The sequence below is a fragment of the Symphalangus syndactylus genome, chromosome 5 (assembly GCF_028878055.3).
Source record: "Symphalangus syndactylus isolate Jambi chromosome 5, NHGRI_mSymSyn1-v2.1_pri, whole genome shotgun sequence".
Lineage (NCBI taxonomy): Eukaryota > Metazoa > Chordata > Mammalia > Primates > Hylobatidae > Symphalangus > Symphalangus syndactylus.
In genome coordinates, this window is record NC_072427.2 from 84,270,089 (window position 1) to 84,288,367 (window position 18,279).

The 18,279-nt window shown below is 52.6% G+C and overlaps 1 protein-coding gene across 13 annotated transcripts in view; it reads right to left on the reverse strand.

Annotated features, from left to right (window-relative positions):
- Positions 1–719: 719 nt before the first annotated feature.
- PCNT (pericentrin) overlaps positions 720–18,279 on the reverse strand; it is a 118,980-nt gene continuing 101,420 nt past the window's right edge. For 9 of the 13 annotated variants that reach the window (XM_055280027.2, XM_055280032.2, XM_063640403.1 and 6 more), the window contains 13 exons: positions 17,917–18,112; positions 16,290–16,512; positions 15,863–16,013; positions 14,328–15,014; positions 10,274–10,518; positions 9,351–9,453; positions 8,145–8,318; positions 6,294–6,413; positions 5,408–5,637; positions 3,894–3,970; positions 2,524–2,665; positions 1,663–1,790; positions 720–1,200 (listed from right to left, as the gene is read on the reverse strand). In XM_055280027.2, the coding sequence (XP_055136002.2) occupies positions 1,154–1,200; positions 1,663–1,790; positions 2,524–2,665; positions 3,894–3,970; positions 5,408–5,637; positions 6,294–6,413; positions 8,145–8,318; positions 9,351–9,453; positions 10,274–10,518; positions 14,328–15,014; positions 15,863–16,013; positions 16,290–16,512; positions 17,917–18,112 (2,523 nt within the window). In that variant the 3' untranslated portion in view covers positions 720–1,153. Of the gene's footprint in view, positions 1,201–1,662; positions 1,791–2,523; positions 2,666–3,893; positions 3,971–5,407; positions 5,638–6,293; positions 6,414–8,144; positions 8,319–9,212; positions 9,259–9,350; positions 9,454–10,273; positions 10,519–14,327; positions 15,015–15,862; positions 16,014–16,289; positions 16,513–17,916; positions 18,113–18,279 lie in introns of those variants that run through there. The other 4 variants (XM_063640407.1, XM_063640404.1, XM_055280031.2 and 1 more) reach the window with 3 other exon arrangements.

The following is an 18,279-nucleotide window of genomic DNA, read 5'->3' on the forward strand; positions in this document are numbered from 1 at the left end:
AGGCTAAGCAGGAGGATCATTTGGGCTTGGTAGGTCAAGGCTGCAGTGAGTTGTGATTGCACCACTGCACTCCAGCCTGGGTGACAGAGTGAGACCTTGTCTCTAAAAATAAAAAAATTATACCCATCTAGTACATTTTTGGGTAAAGGGTCCTTGGCTAGGTATTACTGTCTAGTCTAAGTGAGTATGAGTGAAACATAAAAAAGCACAGCCAGCCGGGCATGGTGGCTTACACCTGTAATCCCAACATTTTGGGAGGCCGAGGAGGATGGATCATTTGAGGTAAGAATTCAAACCAGCCTGGCCAACATGGTGAAACTCTGTCTCTACTAAAAATACAAAAATTAGCTGGGCGTGGTGGTGGGCGCCTGTAATCCCAGCTACTCAGGAGGCTGAGGCAGGAAAGTTGCTTGAGGCCGGGAGGCGGAGGTTGCAGTGAGCCAAGATTGCACCATTGCACTCCAGCCTGGGTGACGGAGACTCCCATCTCAAAAACAAAAAGCATGGCCATGAGAGGTGGATACATAGTGGCAGCATCTTTAAAAAAATAAGAAACCAAGTAAGAGTAAACAACAGTCAAGTGGCTATTCAAGAATGCTCCGAGTGCCACTGAAAATTTTTGACTTATGAGTTTAACATAAACTCTCTGCTTAACTTTTTAGTCAGTGAGAAAGGCAAACTGATAAAATGGATACAATGGAAAAAAACAACACAAGGGCTATTCACAAACAAAACAGTGATTAAATTTTATTCCTTTTTGAGCTGTTTTGTTTTTATTTTTAAATGAAGTTTCCATCTGTACACGTTAAGAAAATAAAACAACAGGAAGCCATTCTCTGTGTATCCTTCTTGGAGGCAGGAAGGATGGATCTGTCGATAGGCACACAACAGCACACAGCCAGGGCTCATGGGAGTGAGTGCCCGTCACCTCACGAAGGTCACGGGCCTAAAACATACGGAGGCTCCATAGAAAATGCTCCATCTGGCTTTGCAGTCATGCATAAAGGTGAGGACACTTAATTCAAGGCATCTGGGGGCTGGTGTCACCGCACGTGAAGAGTAGTGCCCATGCTGTCCCACCAGCTTCCTTGGGAAAAGGCAAAAACAAATCTTTTCCTCAAATAGAATTGCCGCAGGTAAGAGCCATGACATTTTATTCCTGTTTAATCGTCTGGTGGCAGGATTTCTTTGAAGTAGAATCTGCATATAAATAAAAATGAGGCAGCAAATTGGTTACAAGGCTTCACAGATTTTTTGAAAAGAATTCCACAATTTTGAAACACTGTCACTGAATTCATGTAAATTTTGGTAAAAATATGAATTATACAGTGGTTTAAATTATGATATTTAAGAAACACTGAACAAATTATATCCTGGTGGAAATATAATCTTTATGTTCGCTATCAATGTAAGAGAAAGGACAAAGAAGTCCAGACGGTGATTAAGTCAAACTGACCCCAGCACGTATCACTGAGTACACTGGCTTCAACTTCCGTGAGATTCTTCACTTATAACCTCTATTCTAATACTATTAATGACACTGATTGTTCAGACTGAAACTTTGGTTACTAAGCTGAATACCAGCCATCTTTCAACGGACCCTACATTTCCAGGGTACAGTGATAATCGGCTTAACAAATACTCGGTGAGGACTTGCATTACCTGGTAGTACCCCTCCCAATCTTTGCTGGATCACTTCTAAATGATGAATATATTCTGTCAAGGAATGTTCTTGATCTTGAGAAGCAGTCAGGGATCTTTCTAATCTTGAATTTGGGGATGGAGTGGCTCTTCAAACAAATTACCACACCAAGAGAAGAAAAAAAAAAGTTGAGTTTGACAGATGGAGCCATGGTGGCTGAGTGCAGAAGGAAGGTGCCAGCCCTGCCAACCAGACCCGTGGGGATGGGTGACTCCGGGGCCGTTTCCTTCAGATCCTTCCTTATAAGAAGTGTCACGGAGTGCTTTAAAAGCTTCTGTGCAATGTTCCAGAGTTGAGTATATTACTTGGTTTGCTAAATCTTCAACGATGTATCTATTACCCAACCTGGATTCTGCACCAGGCCTCACCTGCCTTTCCTGATCTTCCCAAACTGTTTGTCAGGGTGATACCCGCCCCGCTCAGTCCTCACCTCAGCTGTCCTTCCTCCTAGCCTTCCATCAGGCCCAGGGAGCACTGGGGTATCCCTTTTCCCTCCACCCAGAGCTTCCAAGTATCTTCAGGGCAGGGAACATGGCTTCCTCACCTAGGCACATCCCTCACAAAAGGGGCCCTCGGCCACCATTTACTCTTTCACTGAAGATCGCGGCACCGGGCTCTGGGGCACCAGAGCCACCAGAGAAGCCAGGTCCTCCCCCAAAACAGGGCGGGACTTCTAGGCCCTCATGGACTCACGCTGGAGAGTTTCCTGCCTTGTCCTGGGCTGGGCCAAAGCCAGAACTAAAAATGCATTTCTCTGAGGCCCTATGTAGGCTGGAGGGAGAGCCCCGGCAGGAGACAGGGCCTGAAGGCATCACACTGACCTTCCCCCACTGTGTGGGGAGGCTGCTGCTGCTGCCAGTCTGTGGCCTCTGGCGGGGTCTCTGGTGTGGCCGGAGGGTACATCCCGGGTTGGGGGGGACTCTCTGGTTCTGGGTGGAGACTGTGGCCGTCGTGCTCGGGGCCCTTCCCCAGAATTATTTAACAACAAAGGGATTAGGAAAAGAAATGAATGCATTTTAGTAAAGGCCCATCTATCAAAAGTTTAAATGTATAAGCTTTTAAGAGTCTGTATGGCAATTTTAAGACATTTTTAAAGTGCTCAAGGTACAGTATCTTTTTTAAAGCTTTGGAAGAAACCTGAGCTTTGACTATCTGCACCTGCAGGGGCAGCCCGTCTCCGGGGGAGTGTGGGGCAGGGGGGTCTCAAGACCTGGGTGGGGGTCCTGCCTCTATCAGCTCTGAGGAGCTGGCTCAGGAGGGAGGGGTAGGAACCCTGGAGACCACCAGGTGTGACTCAGAGGGGCAAACTTTCCTGATGTCTTGAAGGCTGAATCAAAGCATTTTAATTTCAAGAAGCAACTATTAAAATGTGGAGTCGACACTGACAGCTGCCGGGCGCAGTGCTCACGCCTATAGTCCCAGGTACTGGGGAGGCTGACACAGGATGGCTCGAGCCCACGAGTTCAAGGTTGCAGTGAGCTGTGACTGTGCCACTGCACTCGAGCCTGGATGATAAGAGCAAGCCCCTGTCTCTTAAAACAAGAACAAAAAACAACAACTTGGTAAGGCACTTCCAGGAATGCTGAGTCACGGTGCCGGTCGGCAGTGGCTCAGGCAGCCTAAGCCCCACACGCCCAGAGCCGCAAGCCCACCCCGCGTTCTCTGTGCTGAGTGGAAGGGGCGTTCTCTGCACACAAGGCCTGCCACTCTGGGACAAGAGCCCCTGGAAATGCCCTGCTTTGAGGCCGGCTCCTTCAGCACTAGTGCAGCCAGCTGTGCTCTGCTGTAGGGGGCAATGGCACGGCAGAGAACTCCTGAGACAAAGATGTGAGTGAGCCAGAAATAAGCATGATGCTCTACAAGGAAAGAGACGTGAAGTGAGTTTCAGTTGATTTGAGAAATAAAAAAAGACTATTTTGCTAAACACTATTAAAGAATCAATATACTGAGCATCTCAGTGTTTCCCATCGCCGTACGCCCCTGTGACCCGTGTTCATAGGTAACGTGAGCTCTGACCTCCCTGCACTGGGCGCGCCTTCTCTCTGGACGACTGCCCTGACGGAATTCATGGATTTTTTTATCGTGCTTTATTACATCCCCATCAACACTGAAAAATGACCCAAAGTGAATGAAAAACAGAGTAGGAAGAAAGGTTTTTGAGTCCAGCGGCCACCGGCTGCTGGAGTCCCACCTGGGCGAGGGGCTTTGCCTTGTGCCAGAGCTCCTTTCCGATCTACTTCTTGCCATTTCTTAACCAAAAAACGTAATCTACAAAAAAAAGAGATAAGACACACTTAAAAGTATGGCAAGACAGGAAGGGAAAGAGCAATGAAAACCCCACTGTGACCAAGCAGAACAGGGGCCTCACTGCCCACGGGACCAGGACGCCGAGGTCGGCTGGTCTGTTGACTCGGGCCTGGCACGCCGGGTGCACACAACCACAGTGCTCGCAGGGCTGCCGGTGGCGGCGACCTTCCCATGCCCGACCACCTGACAAAGCCTCACCGCAGCCCCACCGTGGACCATCTGGCCCCCTAGACACCCGCCATGGCCCAGCTCAGGACGACTCCAGTTCAGTCAGTTGGCCACACCAGTGACTAGGAAACACACGCCGCTCCCGCCTGGTGTGCAGGACCCTCCCATCTTCATCCTGTCACAGACGCCACTGGACAGGCTCAACACGGAGACCCCAGCCCTCGCAGGAGTCCATCAGATGGTGAGCATGCAGAGTGCAGGTGACGAGAGCATGCAGGTCGGCGTGCAGGGCCCCAGACGCCCCGCTAGGATGGCCTTCGGGACAAGCATCATCCTGCCGCTTCCCTCCTGTGAGGCACAGCAGACACTGCCGATTCCTCCATGAGACCTGTCAAGGCCCCATGGTGGCAGCTACCCTAGGCAGTGCCCTCACAGGGACACGGAGACTGCTCCTTTCTGGGACACCACTGCCTCCAAAAGAGCTCCCCTCCTTGACAGGAGGTAGGATCTGGGTCTGCTTACCTCCCCTATCTAGTGCCTAGAATGCTTCCTCATGCAGGGTGTTCTCCCCATGAACACAGGATGGACAGATGGGTGGGTGGAAGGATGGACGGTGGAGGCCTATGGTCAGGGGAGCTCAGAGACGAGGAGACAAAGTGCCCCAGGACCAGAGAAGCTGAGCGTACAGCACCCCAGGAGGCCTCGCCTGCACCCCACTTCGGCCCGGCCCGCAGCCGCGATGACTGAACTGGCTCGGCACCTGGTCTCTGAAAGGAGCGGGACTCCTAGCTGCTCTCTGCTGCACCTGCTCCTCCAGACAGGCCTGCGCGTGGCCTTGGGAAACACCTCTGTGGCATCAGGGAGGAGGCACAGCCGCACAATGTTTAGGGGGAAAAAGAGTTTTAGAAATTCAGCACATTCTCTGTGGCACGAAACCCATTAAAAGTCAGGACGTTCCTCCGTAACACAAAGGTGCCCTTAAATCGATGTTCCTCTGTAATACAAAGGTGCCCTTAAATCTTTAGTTTTAGAAGGTGACAGATTCATACATATGACTTCTTGAAGACAAGTTCATCATCTGTATTTTCTCTAAGGCCTCAAATGCCATTCATCTTTAAAAAGCACATATTATGGAGTTTCAAGGAATAAAATCACCAAAAAACCACGCAGTGTGCTGCCCACTCACGGAGACAGACGCGGAACGCACTGACTTAACGTCATGGCATTTACCTTAATATTGCAATGACCACCCTGACAGCTGTGCGGAACCTGGTGAAAGGACGAGATGTGATTTTCCGTTCTGCTTTGGAAGGAAATACCCCCAAATGGGCAATCATGGAGAGTGTTTCTTGTTCAGAATCCTGGAATCCACCAATCAACAGCAAAAGATACTTCTTTTGATAAATCAGAGCTTTTCTAAAGCTCTCTGCTCTCAAATAATGCAGGTACAATTTTTCCATCTGAAAGAAAAAAAGCAGTAAAATTTTATCATAGGAAACAGACTGTCTTGCTGACAAAAGCACGTTTCCACCATTGCTCTTTCCGAAGAGCCAGATTGCTTTTTCTCATCGAATCATCAGAGGCCGTCGGCCTTCCCACAGCAACTGTGGCCAGAAACAACCCTGCTGCTGGAAGATCAATTTGTGTTTGTCAGACAAGATCTAGGACCACAAGCTCCTCTCCACAGCATCATCAAATGAGCCCCTATGAAGCTTCTTGAATTTAACCCCTTAGGTAAGGTCCAAATTGGGCATGAGATGGACGTCACGGGGTGGGGGCTGTGTGCCATCAGGAGGCCGCAGCACAGCTTGGGCCGAATCCCGGCAAGTCCAAGTCCCTGGGCCAGGCCTCCCTCAGGCTGCAGAGGCTGCCATTTGCTGACTTTGTCAAAGCCTTCCACGTTCCACGCTTAACAAGCACAGAAACTCAGTATTTGTGCACAACTAAACCAAAATTCAAGCCGAAGTTTATTCTGTGAACTTCCTTTCCTTTAGTGATGTGACTGCTACACCCGGCAGACAAGAACCTTGTGGGCACAAAAATGCTTTGCCTGCAATTTACAAACCCAGGGACTTAAAAAAGCATCAAAGTCCTATACTCGTGGCACTGTTCCTACCTTGACATTGCTGGTGTGTGCTTCCTCGTTGGCAGCTGGTGGAAGCCGGCTGGGGTCTGGGCGCCTCAGGGAACTCTGTGGAGCCATTTCGTCTGGCTTCCAAGCAGACCTTTCCGACCTCTGTAAGGAAGCACAGCCAGTGCTGTCTACAGAGCTGCTCGTCGACAAGAGCATCTTAGAGAAGCAGCCGGGGCAGGTGAGGGAGAAGGCCATGTGTGCGGAGGCCAGGCTGACCACACCACACCCGGCCCCTCCTCATCTTCAGCACCCACTCAGCAGGGCCTAGGTTACGCCGTGCTGTGATCAGCCAAAGAATTAACATGGAGAAATTACAACACGCCACTTGCTGAAGTATGACTGCAAAAAAGGTACATTTTAGTAGAAACAGAAAACCAATTCTTTGTAAAATCACCCCAAATTCAAAGCTTTAAGCCTTAAACACTCTCATATTCTCTGGTCCTAGAAATGCCAACCACTGGTAACTACAAACACAGTCAGCTCTCGACAGCTGTGGGTTCCACATCCATGGATTCAACCAACTGTGGGTGAAAAATATTCAGAAAAAAAGATGTGTCTGTACCAAACATGTATACTTCTTCTCTTGCCCCTACACCCTAAGCAATACAGGATAACAACTATGTGCATGGCATTTACACTGAATGAGGTGTTGCAAGCGATCTCAGAGATGAATTAAGAGTGTACAGGAGGACGTGCACAGGTTGCTGCTAACACTTCAGGTCAGGAGGCTGAGGCAGGAGGATCCCTGAACCTGGGAGGTCAAGGCTGAAGTGAGCTGTGACTGCTCCACTGCACTCCAGCCTGGGAGAGGGAGCAAGGCCCTGTCTCAGAAAAAAACCCAAAAAGTGAAAGAAGCCAGTTTAGGAGGTCCCAGACGGGCTGGATCCACTGACACACCTTTCTGGGAAACAGCCAGGGCCTGCGGCAGGCGGGGGTGCCTGCTGCTCTTTTTGGGGGGGCATCGCTGTGTGCTCTGTGAATGGTGGTTACTTATGAAGGTTACAGGGATGTGTGCGTGTGTGAACTTGTATGACACTACAACAGGAAAGGGCAAATTTTACTGTATGTAAATTTAAAAATAATTTTTAAAAAGTTATAAAAAATAAAGCAAATCACAAACAAAATAGCCTAAATACAAAAGAAAAAAAAATCAGACATTCCGGAAGATAACTCTATCCAACTATACCATTAAGAAAATTATAAGTCACTTTAGGCTGGGCATGGTAGCTCATGTCTGTAATCCCAGCACTTTGGGAGGCTGAGGCAGGCGGAATCACGTCAGGAATTTGAGACCAGCCTGGCCAACATGGCAAAACCCCGTCTCTACTAAAAATATAAAAATTAGCCATGTGTGGTGGCGGGCACTTATAATCTCAGCTACTCAGGAGGCTGACACAGGAGAATTGCTTGAACCTGGGAGGTGGAGGTTGCAGTGAGCCGAGATCACGCCACTGCACTCTAGCCTGGGCAACAGAGCAAGACTCCGTCTCAAAAAAAAAAATTATAAATCACTTTAAATAAAACTCTAAATTAGATCAGATTATAATATTCTTAGTCAAAATACCCTTTTATGAACATGCACCAAACATCAAGTAGTGGTCAGGGTCAGTGAGGACGCTGTCTGTGGTGGAGCTGGAAGTCGGCTGAGATGTTCAAACATCCCACAACATTTAGCAAGGCTTCAGACAGAGGCAGCGCAGCCCGGCATTTAGGGAGAAGCTGACGCCCACATCCCCAGGTCCCTAAAGGGAGCCCGGCCTCTCGTGGGGTGGAGCTGCTCTGGCCCATGGCGGGTTAGGCTGAGGCAGGTGAGAGTTAAGCACAGACACCTACGCTCGGGCTGCAGCCCTTCTGCAGATGGTGCTTCAGCATCTTCTCAAGCTTAGACACGGCTCTGCTCAGCTCCAGCTTCTCCTGGGTCACCGTGCTGAGGGCTTTTGTGAGGGAAACATTGTCTTTCAGCAGGATGTCCACAAACTGGAATTGCAGCTCTGCTGCCATTTTTTTCTTGGAGAAAAGAAAATAAATTTGTAAGAATTTGTTGTTAAAGGGCATGCACATTACTTGTGTTTTTTTGTCAACAGTTATTTTTAGGGATTGTAATTAATGTGTCTGGGGTTCAGTAAGCAGCTTGTGGAGCTGGCAGAAAATTCTAGAAGTCACTGAATCACAGACTTTGCATGAAACTGGCTTGTATGAACAATGCAGGCCTGTCACAAAGCATAGCCCGTTTGGTTGTTCTAACAGCACTGAAATTAACAGGTGGCTGGATCGTTGTTAGTTCATCCCAAGGGGGCGGATGTGAAGCCCCTCAAAACAGGTTTATTACTTCCACCATGAAAAGGACGTTCAGCCTATGGAGGGTGGACACACTGAAAGGTCACCAGGGCCCAACACAGGGGGCAGGGTGCACCCCACCCACAATGACGTTCAGCTGGCGGGGCCAGAGGGCAAGCGGTGCAGCTCTCCCGCACCTCACATGCGTGGGCTCCACAATGAAAGTCATGATTTCATAAATGCCACAGAACACGCATCAAGAATTTATACCAGCAGCCAGATTCCCACCTCCTTCAGACGCAGCTTACAGTGAGCTCAGACTTTGCAAGGAGGACTTGGGTTTTTGTTTCTAGCAAAGGCCATCAACACAAATACAAAGCCAGCAGGCTGGGCCAGGTGGAGGTGAACATCGGCCGCCAGCACTGGAGCAGAACCATAGCCCCTCCTGACCAGCAGCCCCATGTGGTCGGGTCATGCACAGTGAGCAGCACGTGAGGGGGGTCCACACAGTCACACAGCATTCCATGGGCCGCAGGGCTCAGCCCCTGAAGACCACACAAGTGCCCCAGGACATGGAGGACATCCGTCCCCACTCGGCCCACAGGGTCGACCCCACCCACTCACCCAGATAGCAACCATGAATTCAGAGAAGGCAGCGAGGGAGGAAGAACTGGACAGCGTGAAAAAGAAACCACAAAGCTGCCGAGAGGGCCCCTCTGGGGGAGGAGCCGGGGCAGGGACCTGGGGGCGCTCACCCCTTACCTGGGAGGAGGTGGGCTTGCTCAAGTCAGACTTCAGCTCCTCCAACGTGTGCAGTAAAGACATCGCTGCTTTCTCAGTGGATGACGTCCAATCATTAACTGTCCTGTAAAAATAAATGGGCACTTAAAGGTGCATATGCACCCCAAGTGACCATTATCCAAAACTAAACAAGAGCTCGTGGCTCAAGAGAGACGAGGCGACAGGTTCCTGAGGAGCCTGTGTGTGAATCACTTCGTCCAGCCGTGAGGCAGAGCCAGAGGCCCACGGGGACAACAGGCCTGTGGCTGGACGCTTCTGCAGAGCTCAGAAACCTCTAGCCGGGAGGCGCGCCACTGAGCATGGGAAGCCACCGCCTGCCAGGCCCCATGGCTTTCCTCTGGAATGAATGATTTAAAATGCTGTCCTAAGTGAAACTTTGCTTAGAAATCATGCTGCTCTATATATTAAGTCCAAGTGTAGAAAGGAGAACTGTATTTGCTGAGTTTCTGTGGATAGGGAAAAAGACAAACATTAGCATTACCCTTTCTGCCCATATGAAATATCACGATCGTCATCCTGGGTGTGAGTGGCCTTGAGTGACACTGGGCAGCGCCAGCCGGGGGGGCACAGGAGGCTCCAAACCCGACCCTGTGGGTGGTGAGCAACTACACAGAGTGTAAAGAGAACCAAGCCAACCCTCAAAGGAACATGGAAGCCCCACGTCAGGCGTATTTTGAATCACAGGATTTTTCTCTCTGACGTTAGAATATGAATATGCCATCCTGCCAATCCAGAATCCCTCAGGAACGTCCCAGGAGGAGGACTAGAGCGTTAAGTGCAAAGGAGCAGGGGCCTCACACCAGACGCGCCCAAGCCCTGGGGACGGGTCTGGGACAGGGGTGGCTGCAAGGGACCAGCGAGCGCCAGGTGGCGTGGGTGCACACCTGTCCACGGCCTGGCTGGCGAAGCTGGTGAGAAGCCGGGCAGCAGAGAGCAGCCGCTGCCTCATCACCTCTAGCTCTCGCTGCTGTTCCCGGAGGTGGTCTGCATCCGAGCCAGCAGCCCTGCGGGCAGAACCCAGGTGGAGGCGGCTGCCAGGCACCTCGTCCTTCGACTCCAGGTCTCTCACCGTCTGCTGAAGCTGCTTGATCTTATGCAAGTCACGCTGACGCTGCAGCTCTAATTCTCGCTGTTGTTAACAGAAAAAAGACAGAGAAAACGTTCACGTCAGTGTCCAAAAACAAAACTGCCGGCCGGGCGCGGTGGCTCATGCCTGTAATCCCAGCACTTTGGGAAGCCGAGGCGGGCAGATCACGAGGTCAGGAGATTGAGACCATCCTGGCCAACACAGTCAAAACCCCATCTCTACTAAAAATACAAAAAATTGCCGGGCGCGGTGGCTCACGCCTGTAATCCCAGCACTTTGGGAGGCTGAGGCGGGTGGATCACGAGGTCAGGAGAGAAAGACCATTCTGGCTAACACGGTGAAACCCCGTCTCTACTAAAAATACAAAAATTAGCCGGGCGTGGTGGCGGGCGCCTGTAGTCCCAGCTCCTCGGGAGGCTGAGGCAGGAGAATGGCGTGAACCTGGGAGGTGGAGCTTGCAGTGAGCCGAGATCGTGCCACTGTACTCCAGCCTGGGCGACAGAGCGAGACTCCATCTCAAAACAAAACAGAACAAAACAAAACAAAGCAAAACAAGAAACAAAACTGCCAGCAGGGTGTGGTGGCTCACACCTGTAATACCAGCACTTTGGGAGGCTGCAGCAAGCGGATCACCTGAGGTCAGGAGTTCGAGACCAGTCTGGCCAACATGAGGAAACCCCGTCTCTACTAAAAATATAAAAATTAGCCAGGCGTGGTGGCGCGAACCTGTAATCCCAGCTACTTGGGAAGCTGAGGCAGGAGAATCACTGAACCTAGAAGGTAGAGGTTACAGTGAGCCGAGATTGCGCCACTGCACTCCAGTCTGGCGACAGAGTGAGACTCCATCTACAAAAAAAAAAAAAAAACTGCCAAGCAAAAGCCCAAAACACATAGCCACGTTACAGGGGAGGCCCCTTGCAGACCAGAAACAGGCCCTCGGGCAGGCGGCCTCTGTGGTCCTGCACTGGGACCCACAGCTGACGCACTGCACACCCTCGTGCTGTGCTGCTCTGTGTCCCTCCAGCACGGAGGCAGCTGAATCACACCCCAGAATGATTCAGTGGTAAAAGCGTTTCCATCGTAGTTTTTAAAACTATCAGGCTTTCATTAGGCCCAGGGCAAGCACGCGGGGTCCAAAGGAGAGGAGCCTGAGAAGCTGAAACAGACCGGATGACGCTTCCCTGTGCCCTGGTCCCACTCATCCACATACGTACACGCACACGCCCAGACGTTCATACCAGCATAGTCACGGACAGGCACATTTGTGCATGGGAATGTGCACACACGTATGAGCCTGAGTGCACCCCTGGGGCTGAGCCTGGGTGGCCAGGTGGGCCTGGGCTCCTAAGCCAGACCTCAAGGAGCAGCAGCCTTTCCTTCTGCAGGACGGGGGCACAGGCCATGTCTGGTGCCCGGGAGAAGCGTGTCAGCAAGCGCCTGAGCCCCTGCCCACAGCCCAACTCCCGCCAGGCAGGGGACAGAAGGTCTATTGCACGATGGGGCAAGGAAGGACAAAGCAGCCTCTGAAGGGCCTCGGATTCCCAGCAGCGCCGCTGGGGCTTCCTGGTGACAACACAAAGACAGATCCGGCGGGAAGAGGCCCAAGATGCAGACACACAGAGGCGGCTTGCCGTGTCAGGGAGGGAACCCCAGCACTGAGCTGAGGCCGCCCCAGCCCAGAGGACCCACAGCTGAGCCTGCACTGCATGGCACCAGCACTCCTGCCACTGCGGTGACCAGGGTGCAGCTCAGACTCTACCCTCCTGACAGCGCCTCACTCAATGCTCGGGCCTCTTAAACGGGAATGAGTATCTTTTCTATTTTCTAGTAAGGAAAGTAAGATACAGAGGAACTAATGAGATTATATTATTTAGAAAATATGGAATTGTCTCCGGCATGCCACTATCTTGGGAGGCTTCCACGGCTACAGCTAGAGAAGGGTTCTATAATCCAGATCGAATTCACTATCCTCAGTAAAAACCACTCTGGAGGCCGGGCGTGGTGGCTCACGCCTGTAATCCAGCACTTTGGGAGGCCAAGGTGGGCGGATCACAAGGTCAGGAGTTCAAGACCAGCCTGACCAACATGGTGAAACCCCCGTCTCTACTAAAAATACAAAAATTAGCTGGGCTGGATGTGGTGACATGCACCTGTAATCCCAGCTACTCAGGAGGCTGAGGCAGGAGAATCACTTGAACCCGGGAGGTGGAGGCTGCAGTGAGCCAAGATCGTGCCATTGCACTCCAGCCTGGAAGACAGAGCGAGACTCTGCCTCAAAAAATCACTCTGGAAGGGCCACCTCACTCAAAATACAGGTCAATGTGCACCCTGAAGCAAGTTACTAATGCAACTTAGAAAATATTTTCTAAGCACTCATGTTACTATTCTGTTTAATAAACAATCAAAATTAAATAAAAGGTTTTGGCTGGCAACTTCGGGCATGGTTTCAGGAAGTTCTCAAAAAGCAAAGACTCCTTTGAGCATTCCATGAAAGGTAGAGCCCTGGCCCAGGAGAAAGGCAAACACACACCACGTCTCACCCTCAGCTGGGGTCCTGTGTAGACGCCCCTGCCATGCTTGGCCACACTGTCTGCACCACCAAACCACCTCCCCGCTCTCCAAGGCTTCTGGAGATAAAAAAACTATGACTATTCCGAAGAGTTTTCTTTTTGTTTTTTTGTTTTTTTGAGATGGAATCTCCCTCTTGTTGCCCAGGCTGAAGTGCAGTGGCGCAATCCCGGCTCACTGCAACCTCTGCCTTGTGGGGTTCAAGCAATTCTCCTGCCTCAGCCTCCCGAATAGCTGGGATTACAGGTGCCCACTACCATGCCCGGCTAATTTTTGTATTTTTAGTAGAAATGGGCTTTTGCCATGTTGGCCAGGCTGGTCTCGAACTCCTGACCTCAAGTGATCTGCCCGCCTTGGCCTCCCAAAGTGCTGGGATTACAGGCATCGGCCACCATGCCCAGCCTGCTCTCATCCCTTCTATTCAACATTGTTGAGTTCGTGCCACTGCACTCCAGCCTGAGTGACGGAATGAGACTCCATCTCAAAAAATAAGTAAATAAATTTAACAAAAGTATAAAACTTATATTTTGAAAGCAATGAAACACTACTGAAAGAAACTAAAGAAGGCCTAAGTAAACAGCCAAGCGTGGTGGCTGACGCCTGCAATCCCAGCAGTCTGAGAGGCCGAGGCGGGCGGATCACCTGAGGTCAGGAGTTTGAGACCAGCCTGGCCAACATGGAAAACCCTGTCTCTAGTAATCCAAAAATTAGCCAGGCGTGGTGGCATGTGCCTGCAGTCCCAGCTACATGGGCGGCCGAGGCAGAAGAATCGCTTGAACCTAGGAGGCAGCGATTGCAGTGAGCTGAGATCACATCACTGCACTCCAGCCTGGGTGACAGAGCCAGACCCTATCTCAAAAAAAAAACCTAATTAAATGGAGGGACACATTCTGTAATCGTGGATCAAAAGACCTCACACTGTCAAGATGTCAATACTACCCAGAGCGATCAGCACATTTAATGCCATCTCTAAGAAAATCCCAATGGCAGGTTCTGCAGAAATACACACCAATCCTCAAATTCCTGTGGAATAGCAAGAAGCCTCACAGAGCTGAAACTATCTTGAAGAGGAAGAACGAAGTTGGAGAAATCACACTTCCTGATTTCAATACTTTCTAGAAAGCTACAGTAACAGCAGTGTGGTGCCAGCATCAGGGCACACAGGCCAGGGCAGACCACATCAGAGGGCCATACGTAAATCTCGCATCCCCCACGTGAACCATCCTAACTCCAACTGCTTATCATTTTTAAGTGTGGACGCTCTGCCGGCAGGCGGCTCTCACCAGCTTCTCCTTGTCTCTCTGCCACTTCCTCCACTGCTCCGCAGCCGCTGGGCTCTGCCTGGCCTCCGCGCTCCTCCTCGCAGCCTTGCGTCCTTCTTGCTCTTTCAACCGTGGGTGTGACTGCTCTAATTCTGCCTGCAACCACACTGGTTTCTCCCTCTCTCTCTCCAGAGAGCATCTTGGCTCTCGTTTTTGGGTGTGCAGGGCTTCCACCGTGGACTTCAGTGTGGCACTTACCTCCTTTTCTCTCCTGAGCGCCTCACAGTGCCTCTGGGCCTCAGCCTCAAGCTGCTGCTGAGAACGCAGGGCTTGCTGCTGCACCTTTTCAAGCATCGCTTGCAAGTCCACCACCCGGGACTTCTCCTCCTTCAGCTTCCGCAGCAGAGCGTGATGGGCCTGTGTGTCCTGGTGCACGCAAGCCTCCTGTGTCCGCTGGCTCAGCTGCTCAGTCAGCAGCCGCTCATGCCGCAAGGCCTCTGACAGCTCCAGGGTGCGGCTCTTCTCAGCCGCAAGGTCCTTCTGGAGCTCCGAGAGCTGGCTCCGCTCCTGAGCCAGCAAGGCCTCGCAGCGTGAGTGCTCAATGCGCAGCTCCTTCTGCAGGTTGTCCTTGGCCGTCTGCTCGTGTTTCAGTGCCACGCAGAGTCGACTGCTCTGAGCACGCTGTGTCTCCAAAGATGCCTGCAGCTCCTAGACAGCAAACACATACGATGGGAGACACTGAATCAAGAGGAAAAGCGTCTGCATGGTTTTCCTGTCCACATTTGTTTATATACTTTAGCCCAGCAATTCTACCTTTTGAAATGCACCCTACTAGCCATATGTAGGGGCAAGTTTTTTTGCTAGTTCATCAAGTAACAAAAAACCCAGACAGCGGAGATGACATGCTTTTTTTGTAAGTGGTGTTGAGTAGCTGCACATACGCATCCTGGGTTCAGAGATGCTCCCTGTCTGTCCCTCTCCAGAAAATGATTCAGAGATGTCCCCTACCCGCCCCCTCTCCAGAAAATCACTCCACCAGAGGCTCCTGCCCCCTCTTCAGAAAATCACTCCACCAAAGAGGCTCAGAGATACACACCCAGCTTGCTATGAACCACCACTCCCACGCTGAAAGCCATAACCCATGGAGCTGGCGCAGACTTGCTCGGAAGCCACAGGACGCCGGCTGGGCCTCTGCCATACAAAGCAGAGGGCCCCCACCACCAGCCTGCCTTGTGCTCAGAGCTCTGAGGCTGTGCTCTGTCTGGATGCCAGCGAGGAGGCTGTGTCCATCTCCACAGCAAGTGCTCAGGGACAGCGGGGGCTCCAAGAGGGGTATCGTGCCACCACGGGTCACCGCACTGTTCGCCCTGTGGTGGCTGCCACTACACCAAGGCGCAATTTTACCTGAAAACACAGCCCTATCCTGCTATGTCACACTGCTGTCAACTGGGCACACTGCCATGAAGAACAGGAAAAGGAGGATGAAAGAGGAGCATGGCTTCAGGCTTCCAGTGGACACAGCCCATGCCGGCTGCCTTGCCCTGACGCCCTGTTACCTCCAGGGCCTTGGCACTCTGGCCCTCCCTCTGCAGGTGCCGCAGCTGCTCCTCCTCCAGCTGGCTCTGCAGGGAACGCCCCTTCCCCTGCTCACTCTCCAGCTCCTGAAGTGCGACCTTCAGCTCGTTCTCCTTACTGCTCAGCATGGATCTGCATGGAGACATCACAGAACAATCTGACCACATGGGCCAGAGTATGCTCCCGGGGGCTGGGAGCTCCAGGAGGGGAGGCAGAGCCCTGATAGGTCCCACGCATGTGCTTCACCCCCCCACCACAGGATTATCAACCCGGGGACAGCAGGGCACGGTGCCCCTGGGGCTGCCCAACTGCGGCCCACCAGAGGTTCTGTGTCCCTTCATGACCAAGAAAACCATGGCCACAACGGGGAGACTCCGCCAGTGCCCAGGGAAGGTGGATCAGGCGCACCTCAGCTGGAGGACCTCCTGCTGCACCTCGCAGAGGGACCGGGACAGCTGTTCGTTCTTCTGCCTGCTCTCACAGAGGTTGGACTTCAAATCTCGCACCACAATCTGCTCCGCCGCCAGGAGCTTCTGCACGCCGTTTGCTTTCTCTTGCTCTTCACTCAGTGTCTTCTGCAAGTCACCAGCAATGCACTTCTCCTGCTCTACTTTATAAGCCAGCAGTTCAACTGAGAAAGACAAAAGAACAGAAACAGGCCCCCATTAGCTCCTTGTGCTGCACAAGTGATAACAGGTTAGAGACAGACTCGTGGGGGCGTGGGGTGTATGTGCTTCGGGAAGAAAGGAGGTTCTGTGGACTAGAAGCTTTCACTGCGGGTGGAACCAGGATGCTCAATTCTGCCCTCTGGGCCCATTTCCTTCCGGCGCCCACCCTCCTGGCCGGGAGCACACAGAGCCCAGGAGTGATACAGCCCTGGGGCCGTCCTAAAAACGCCACCCCACCTCCACTCACACCCTAAACTGCCTCCAACAGAGGCAGCTCCAGGCCCAGGTGGCTTTACTGGAAAATTCTCCCGAAACTTAAGGAAGAAATAACCCCAATTCTAGACAACGGAGGGCGGAGGGGCTACTTCCCAAATACTTCCCGCACCCCCGTGGGGCTGGTGCTACCCAGCACCAAGACCAAAAAGGCACAACAGAAAACAGACCAGTGCCCCTCACATGCACTCGCACAGCACCGGCCCACCCCCCATGCCCCTCACAAGCACTCGGACAGCACCGGCCCACCCCCCCGTGCCCCTCACGAGTGACCGCATGGTGCCGGCCCCCCGTGCCCCTCACGAGCATTTGCACAGCGCCGGCCCCACCGTGCCCCTCACAAGGACATGCACAGCACCGGCACCCCCCGCCCGTGCCCCTCACGAGCACGTGCACAGCGCCAGCCCCACCGTGCCCCTCACGAGCACTCGCACAGCACCGGCCCCCAGCCCCAGAGAGCACAAAGGGCACAGGCGCTGGGACAAGGGCTGTGGGCTGAATTGCAAGGCCGTTCCCCTTGACGGAATCCAAAACTACGAACAGAGGGCACTTCCCCAAGCTGACCAAGGGCGCCTGACCCCACGTGCAAGGGTACGAGACCAGCTCCTGCCCCCAAAACTAAGAGCAGGGAACGGCATCTGCCACACAGCTGACGGCACAGCACGCGAGAGAACGTGGGCAAGAAAAATCGTTACTTACCCACAAGGTAACAAAAAATCGTTACTTACCCACAGATGACCTGAGCATCTACATAAAAACTCCCGAAGAAGCTAAATTAAATGTAGAAACCTACAAGACATTCCTGAACTCTAGCACGAGCTCCCAAGAATCTGCCAGCACTCAAAAGCCTAACCCAGGCCCCTCTTGCCCACACCAGGCCCAAGAGTGAGGCCTCCGTGCCAGCCCCACCCAGCGCTGCCTGTCTCCAGGGTCCTTTCTGCTCAGTTCTATCAGCTGACAACCATGGCAACACTCAGGGGCTTGAGAAGATGATGCCCTGTCACCACCCTCTGCTCCCAAGGCCACACAGGTGAGTGTTGGGTGGGCAGGTGCAGAGGCCGGGCCCCACAGGCAGCACAGACAGTGGCACCCACCCTGCCTGCGCAGCTGGTGCTCCTGCTGGCTCCCACGTGACTCCGCGCTTGTCAGCGCTGTGTGCAAGTGCTGCAGCTTCTCCTGGTTCTGCAGGTGCGTTATGCGCAGCTGGGCGCGCAGAGCCTGGATCTCGGACAGCAGGCTGCTCCGGTCTGGCAGGCGAAGATGCTCCAGGGACTTTTCCTGCAGGTCTCCCTGGGGGCACAATGGGAAAAGCAGCCTGAGCATTGGGCAGCCACCCCATGCCCCAGCCTTCCCTGCTGCCCGCCCTCAAAACCCGCTGCGCCGGGACAAGCCTGCTGAGTCTGGGATGGGTGCACAGTAGCTGCTGGGCCTCAGCTCTGGGGCCTGCAGGCGTCAGG